Below are 7,945 nucleotides of genomic sequence, written 5' to 3' on the forward strand. Positions count from 1 at the left end.
TGAAGGGTTTTCACATACGTTGATTTGTTTGCTGCTTGCAACAACCCTGTTCTTTTAATTGATGGTCCTGAGGCCCAGAGAGGTTAAGTGATTCATCAGAGGTCACACAGCTTGCCAATGGCAGGGCAGGGTCTTCCTACCCTCCCTCCTGTCCCCATCCTTTTCCCCCTTCACTGGGCATAATGAAATCCATGTGAATGTGTGTATGTGGGGGGAGGGCGGGCTGGGGGGGGAAGTATTCCAAGACAGAGAGAATAAATATATGTTCTTCACGCAGAAATCTCATGAAACTCAAAAATTGGTTCTTTTAATTGATGGTCCTGAGGCCCAGAGAGGTTAAGTGATTCATCAGAGGTCACACAGCTTGCCAATGGCAGGGCAGGGTCTTCCTACCCTCCCTCCTGTCCCCATCCTTTTCCCCCTTCACTGGGCATAATGAAATCCATGTGAATGTGTGTATGTGGGGGGAGGGCGGGCTGGGGGGGGAAGTATTCCAAGACAGAGAGAATAAATATATGTTCTTCACGCAGAAATCTCATGAAACTCAAAAATTGCCTGTTCTCTCTCTCTCTCTGTCTCAGGGTCTTACCATCCTCGTTAACTGCCATTTTTTTTGTCTTCTCACTCCCTCCTAGACACGAATGCAGAGTTTGAATCCAGATCCCAAAGCCCAGTACACAAGTATCTATGGAGCCCTCAAGAAAATCATGCGGACTGAAGGCTTCTGGAGGCCCTTGCGGGGCCTCAACGTGATGATCATGGGCGCTGGGCCGGCCCATGCCATGTATTTTGCCTGCTATGAAAACATGAAAAGGACTTTAAATGATGTTTTCCACCACCAAGGAAACAGCCACCTAGCCAACGGTACTTTGAAAGCGTTTGTCTGGAGTTAGAAAGTTCTCTTCTTCAGCACATCCTCCCCCCGGGTGTTCTTGCCCGCGAGCCTCGTCTTCGGCACCGTGCTCATGAATAAAGAACTCTGGAGTCGTGTGTGCACACACGCCCAGACACACGCACACACGCGCACACACACGCTTTTCTCTTGCCCCTTCTCGGCTTTCTGAAGCCTGGGGAAAATCGGTCCCAGAGGTGTTTCAGTTTTTATTGTTGTGTGGGTTTTTTTCCTTTTTCTTTTTTTTTTTTTTTAAACATTCAAAAGAAATTAATGATCAGACCTAGGAAAAAGCACCCTGAATAGAAACAAAACTTTTGAATGCTGGATTCAAAAAAAAAAAAAAAAGTTATCTGGACAGCTTCTTTGAGACTATTTAAAAACTGGTACCAAAGGTCTCTACAACGCCGAGATCTAACTAAGCTTTAAAAGGTCAAGAAGTTTTATGGCTGACAAAGACTTGCACCAGCGCAGATGGCCTTTCCCACGTTAAGCTTCTGGGGATTTGGGAATTTTACCCCCATTCTCTTCCGTCTGTCTGAGTTGCATCTCTCTGCGAGCAAGGGCTGAAATGATTTTGTTTTGTTGTTTTGGGGGAGAGAAGCGGAGTGGGGTTGCGAGTTGGTGGGCGGCTCTTACATAAGGCATGTTTTACTAGGCCAGGTTGCGTGGTTATTTTCTTTGGGGAGGTTGGCTTTTGTTGTTTTTTTTGTTAGGGTATGGAATGGGAATATGGATGGCCCCATGAAGTATACTTATTCTCACAACATTAATTTTTCAACAATGGAGAGGTGGATGTGACCAGCAACAGGCTTTTTTATTTCTTTCTCTTCTTGCTCTACTCAGAGAAAAACCAAAAAGTGCCCCTCTCATCAGCAGACCTTGGTAATAAGTGCACCTAGCTGGTTTGCAGACCTTTGTTTTTGCTTTTTAAAAATTGGCTATTAGTTGCATTTTTTGAGACGGTCACTAAGAATCATGGTCACTAAGAATCATGGCTTTTTGCTTTTTAAAAATTGGCTATTAGTTGCATTTTTTGAGACGGTCACTAAGAATCATGGCCTGATGCTACCCCCAAACCCGTGATATTGGGGACCCCCTCTGGTTGCTGAAACTGCCTTATGTAACAGTTGAGCTCCCTGAAGGGGGTTTGACAGAACCCACTCTATGCCAAGTTCTGCCCAGCGCTGTTCCTGCAACATTGTGGTGTGTGCTGCGGTTGTATTTTGACCTTTCTGGGAATAATTATAAGTGTGTGTGCAGGAGGGAGGCGGGTATTCTGTGCCTTTCTGAAGAGTTATCCTGGTCCCCCTCATTCCTCCCACTTTCCGGTGGTAATTTTAATTACTGGGCAGTGTCACCACAGAGGGAGGAAACCCAAAGCTGAAAGCAAAATTCCAGACCTAATTCAGGCTTTTGAAGTTCCTGGTTTGTGAAGCCAGGTCTGAGGAGACCCTCTAACGGGTTGGGTCATCTCCAAGACAGTCACGGCTTTACAAACTTGCCCTGGAAATCTACCAGATGCAGATGATTGTTTCTGTCTTCCTTGTCTCTTGCCCGTTTTCTTAAAAGTGGCTGGAGTTTTAATTAAGGAATTTTTAAAAAGATTTATCTTTTGACTCTCCTCCCCCGCTTCAGCCATATACATGATATTATCTCCTTTGATTGCACCAGTTTATGGGTAGAGTGAGTTAATCTGTAGACAAAGGTGAGGGACAAGAGAGAACTAAAATCTAGACCATGAAAAAAGCCACAGAGTGTGGTGATTTCTGGATACCATCCAACGTCATCAGATCTAGCCTTTCCCCAGGGTTGACTACAAGAAAGAAAATGAGATTTCTGCAAGATCAAAATGTCAGTGTGCCTATGTTAACCTCCCCTATTTTCCTCCAGTATTTCCACAATCACTTTAGAGTCTTAAGAGTCAGTGCTCACCTGTGTGGAGCTGGTAGTAAATTTTGCTTAGAAAGCTAAGTCCAGAGTTCCTTCTGAATTTTAGGTTCCAGGAATTTCCTCAGAACACCCTGTTCCAGAGGGTAATTTTCTGGAGTTTGTTTTGCAGGGATAGCTGGGAGTATGGCCACCCTGCTCCACGATGCGGTAATGAATCCAGCAGAAGGTAATGTTTCATGGTCCCAGGGAGGGCAGTAGGGGGTGTGCAAAGGGGCAGAAAAAAAGATGTGGGGAGTGGTGGGGATGGAAGGTGGCCAGGAGGACTCCTTGCCCCTGGAGAGAGCAAGCAGGGGAATTGAATTCTTTACTACCTTATTAAAGGTCTAAGAAGACATATGAGCATTTGAGCTTTATGGTAATTCTGGTCTTATAAACAGATCCACTCAAGTGTGTTCCACAGACCAGTAGCATCAGCATCTCCTGGGAGGTGTTAAAAATGCCAGTCCTCAGGCCCCACCCCAGCCCTGCTGAATCAAGAATCCCTGGGGATAGGGACTGGGACTCTGTTCTAACAAGCTCTCCTGGTGATTCTTTTGTGTGCCTTTCCACTTCTAAAACCTCACACACATGCTTCTGGCCTGGTTAACCTTTATCAACCCTAGGCAAACTTCAGGGGAACCATCAGAGGCCATTTGTTAGAGCTTGTGTTCAATTTGCTTTCTAAAAAAAAAAAAAAAAATTGGAGAGGGGAACCATCAGAGGCCATTTGTTAGAGCTTGTGTTCAATTTGCTTTCTAAAAAAAAAAATTGGAATGTTATGGAACATTGCAAATAAGCAAATGTAGACAGAATAGTTTTATGAACCCCTCTTCTCCCCCCTGTCCATCACTCTGCTTCAAAAATCCACATTTGGCCATTTCCTTTTAGCTGTCTCTCCCCACATTATCTTTTTTTCTTTTGAATTTTGGGAGTGTTATAAAGCACATCTCAGCTGTGCAGACTTGAGTTCTGTTTGCTTTTTATATATCCTAGTGTTTTGGTTGACTCGGGTCTGAATAGTGAGGGACTTTGGACCTGGTGCTGAGCATGCCTTCAGCTGGGTTATTCTCTATCTGGAGGTGGCTTTAGGTGAGATGTGGATGTCTCCACCTTTCCCCCCCATCTGAAAATGGCCCTTTGCTAGAAGGGAGAATTGGAGAGAAAAATTTCAACATTCAAAGTCCTGGGTTATAAGTTTGTTTTTTGTCTTTTAAGGTTAACATTTCTTATTTGCTCGCAGCTGTCTCCCATGTCCTAGCAGACAAGGGACTTGTTCTGACCTTCAGGGCCAGGATGGGTCAGATTGGGAGGTGAGAAGGGGAGGAGTCTTACCTCCTGGGTGCTGAGATTTACCAGATGGACGGGTGGAGAAAGACGCTCTGTTCCGTTCACTCTGGTTTCCTTCCATGTGCAGCGGGAGACACGCTGGGGGACTCGCACCTTCCTTACTTTTTATTTAGAGAGTAGAGAGCTCAGAAAGACAGCCTGTGTTCTGTTTTATCTTACCACGTTATCTTAAGAGATGTGACATCCTTGAATAAACCTGTCTTCATGGCTTGTCCTATGATGATGTGTTCAAGACAGGGTGCTTTGGGGCCAGGAAAGAGATGTTCTCAGTAGGCAGGCTGACGAGGAGGTTTACCTATAGGTAGCAGGTAGTTCAGTGAAAAACTGACGCACTTTCATGTTTAATATCTTGGGCTTCTTTTTTTTTTTTAAGGCAATTCATACAGGGACCTGGTTAGTGACCGGTTAGTTAGTCTGCATTAACCAAGCAAGGGTTTTGTTTATATTTTTTAAAGGAGGCAAAAAGTGAGGTTCAGCTCACCTCCTGTTATCCTTGTTATTACTATTGATTTAAAGTCTTTAGTTCCTTAAAAGTAAAACACACCGTGTGTTTTCATTTGGCAATACGTGGGGACCATTAAAACTCTAAGCCTGGGCACCCCAGTTAGCCTCATTTGCTTTTTGTCCTGGTAACTACCAGTTACTTTTGTATTAACAAAACCAGGGTCTTCATTGGAGGCTGTCCTTGAACTTGGGCAGACAGAATTCTAGTGTCTGTTCCAAGCACACTATGACATTGAAGCTAAAATCACTGTCAGAAGTACAGAGCTCTGAGAATAAGTGAGGGGACATGCTTCCAATAGGAGGGTTGGGGACAGAGGAGGGCAGAGGGGCTGGGAGACAGGGTTCAGATTTGCAGTGGGGCAGAAGGTTACTGCCAGGGTCTGTGAGATCAGGTCTGCTGATCTGCTCCAAAGTGGTTTGGAGGCTGCCTTAAGCAAGGTTTAGGCAAGAGAGACGTAAGGAAACAGCCACCTTCCTGGCACTAGGTCCTGAAGCTAAAAGTGGAGTTTTGAACCGGGGCTGTCTGGAGCTGGCCCTCAGGGCCTCTCCGGCTGGGGCTATGTGTGTGCTCGCCCTGTGAGACCTGCTGCCAGAGTGTCTAACTTGCTTGTTTCTCTTTATGGCTTGGCTTCCCAACCTGGGGTGGGGCCAAACCCAACCAACTGCCCACTGGCTGCCCGTCTGGCCACAGTCGTGAAGCAGCGCATGCAGATGTACAACTCACAGCACCGCTCAGCCCTCAGCTGCATCCTGACGGTGTGGAGGACCGAGGGGTTGGGGGCCTTCTACCGGAGTTACACCACGCAGCTGACCATGAACATTCCCTTCCAGTCCATCCACTTCATCACCTACGAGTTCCTGCAGGAGCAGGTCAACCCTCACCGGGGCTACAACCCACAGTCCCACATTATCTCAGGCGGGCTGGCTGGGGCCCTCGCCGCGGCCGCCACCACCCCCCTGGACGTCTGCAAGACCCTCCTCAACACTCAGGAGAACATGGCTCTCTCCCTGGCCAACATCAGTGGCCGGCTGTCAGGCATGGCCAATGCTTTCCGGACGGTGTACCAGCTCAATGGCCTGTCTGGCTACTTCAAAGGCATCCAGGCAAGAGTCATCTACCAGATGCCCTCCACAGCCATCTCCTGGTCTGTCTATGAGTTCTTCAAGTACTTCCTCACCAAGCGCCAGCTGGAGAACCGAACTCTATACTAAAAGAACAGGCATGGGAACTGGTTCCAGAATCTTTTATTTTCAAAAGGCTTCCTCCATCCCCTTACTCTGAAACCAACAGGATTGCTTGCAGGTGCTCCTGTGGGCTTTCTGCTCCCCGAGGCCTTAGAGAGCAGGGCGGGACAGCCGCTTACCAGAAGGCCGTCCACGGGGACATCCCAGGTGGTGGTGGACAGGAAAGACTTTGCAAGGGGAGTGAGAGATTACTCTTCCCCTGAGAGGAATGTAGCTTTCCTTCTTCACTGTGGCAGTCTCCTGCCTTGATCCTTAGATCACATGGTGAGGAAGAAAATACGCAGTGACTGAGATCATTAAAGAAAAAAAACATTTTATGTATATAAAAGTTCCATTAACAGTATAAAATAGATGGATAATGTTTATCCTTTATTTTTCTATGTAGAAGTTTTTGAATTTGTGTGTGTGCTTGTGTGTGTCTACACATAGTATTACAGCTGGGAATATCAAGCTGTTTTTTTTTTTTTTTTTAAAATAAGAGGGCTGAGTTCTTCCATCCGGTTAAGTAAAATGGCACCAAAGTAATAAATTGCTGAATATGGCCTAAAACTGTGTTTAGCACACCCAGATGGAAGTTTCACTTGAATGTAAAGTAATAAATATTAAGTTTATATTTTGAATTTCTTTTTTTGTGGGGGAGTAAAAGGTACTTTTGAAAAATCAAAATGATATATTAATTGCAGCTACATTTTTTTTTTTTTTTTTTAAAATAAGAGGGCTGAGTTCTTCCATCCGGTTAAGTAAAATGGCACCAAAGTAATAAATTGCTGAATATGGCCTAAAACTGTGCTTAGCACACCCAGATGGAAGTTTCACTTGAATGTAAAGTAATAAATATTAAGTTTATATTTTGAATTTCTTTTTTTGTGGGGGAGTAAAAGGTACTTTTGAAAAATCAAAAAGATATATTAATTGCAGCTACATTTTTTTTTTTTTTTTAAATTCAGTCACTTTCATGTGCCTTTTCCCTGTGTCTTTCCTAAAAATTCCAGGACCAAAGGTCTGGCCCTGGCACCTTTTCTCCTGCTGTGTACACACATGCACACGTGCGGGGTGGCAGGGTCTCTTACACTGTGGGAGGGTGGATGCCTAGTCTTTAACCTACTGAGACCGTTTCCTCTCCTTGTGAGTGATGTGAATATCTGCCTCCCTGGGTCAGCACTTAGAAGCCCTTAACATGCCAGCATTTGGCTACTTGTTGGCAGGCAGTTGGGATAAATGCTACTTTTATCCTAGGAGCTATTTCTGCGTCAACCTTTTAACTCAGGCACTTCAGGTAACTTGGTCTACCAAGTGTGTTTTGACTTAATCTCCTCCTGTTTCACTCTGCAGTCTAGGGATTTTTCTCAAGCTTTTGTCTTTCCCCCTGTTCTGTCCCGGCCATCCATTGCCCTGTCACAGCCTCTCCCGGCATAGCATCAGAAGCCAGGCCCTCCAGCCAGGGCCCCACTGCTGAAACCTGACCTGGACCCTCATACCTGACTGAGCCAGAGGATGCCTCTCCGGAGCCACCTGAGAACGTGAGGCCTCTTGCTTTCTGCAGTGGTTCCTACGGAGTCAGATTATCGCTAAAAGAGAATACAAGCCTGTGTCCTGCAGCTATTCCATTTGATGTGCTGCCAGACCGTTATCCAAGGGAAGGCTGAATGGCTGCACCGTTCCCTTTTTTGAGCCCTCCCTCGAGCCTGTCTTTGAAAACGGGCAGAAGGAACACGTATGTTTTCATTTTGGTGGGCCTGGTCCTGACCTGCCGCCACAGGCCGTGGCCCGTGTGTGCCTCTCAGGCCTGGGCTCCTTTGGATGCTGTTACGCCTGAGTTTTTGTCTTAATAACTATGAGCAGTTTTATAAAACAATTGACTTCCTTTTTCAGATCAAGGATAGGAGAGAGCTACGTTGCCTACCTCCCACGTGGGCCCCGTGAGCAGGGCCTTGCTGATGGCCTGTCCCACCTTAGACTTAAAACCCCCCACCCCCTCCCCTTACGACCCCACCCCACCCCCCACGGAAACCAGTTGTGACCCTC

At 46.1% G+C, this 7,945-nt stretch overlaps 1 protein-coding gene across 3 annotated transcripts; it reads left to right on the forward strand.

The window, feature by feature from the left end:
• Positions 1-1,264: 1,264 nt before the first annotated feature.
• SLC25A37 (solute carrier family 25 (mitochondrial iron transporter), member 37) lies at positions 1,265-6,531 on the forward strand. Of its 3 annotated transcripts, none has more exons than XM_008575277.1 (3): positions 1,265-1,380; positions 2,955-3,011; positions 5,367-6,531. In XM_008575277.1, exons 1-3 carry the CDS (start codon positions 1,338-1,340, stop codon positions 5,885-5,887), a joined length of 621 nt encoding a protein of 206 aa, XP_008573499.1. In that variant the 5' UTR covers positions 1,265-1,337; the 3' UTR covers positions 5,888-6,531. The 3 variants fall into 3 exon arrangements, with proteins under 3 accessions (XP_008573499.1, XP_008573502.1, XP_008573500.1); XM_008575280.1 differs by lacking the exon at positions 1,265-1,380 and adding an exon at positions 1,936-2,098; XM_008575278.1 differs by lacking the exon at positions 1,265-1,380 and having other exon boundaries at positions 1,936-3,011.
• Positions 6,532-7,945: the final 1,414 nt, after the last annotated feature.

The sequence above is a fragment of the Galeopterus variegatus genome, unplaced genomic scaffold, assembly GCF_000696425.1.
Source record: "Galeopterus variegatus unplaced genomic scaffold, G_variegatus-3.0.2 Scaffold1167, whole genome shotgun sequence".
Lineage (NCBI taxonomy): Eukaryota > Metazoa > Chordata > Mammalia > Dermoptera > Cynocephalidae > Galeopterus > Galeopterus variegatus.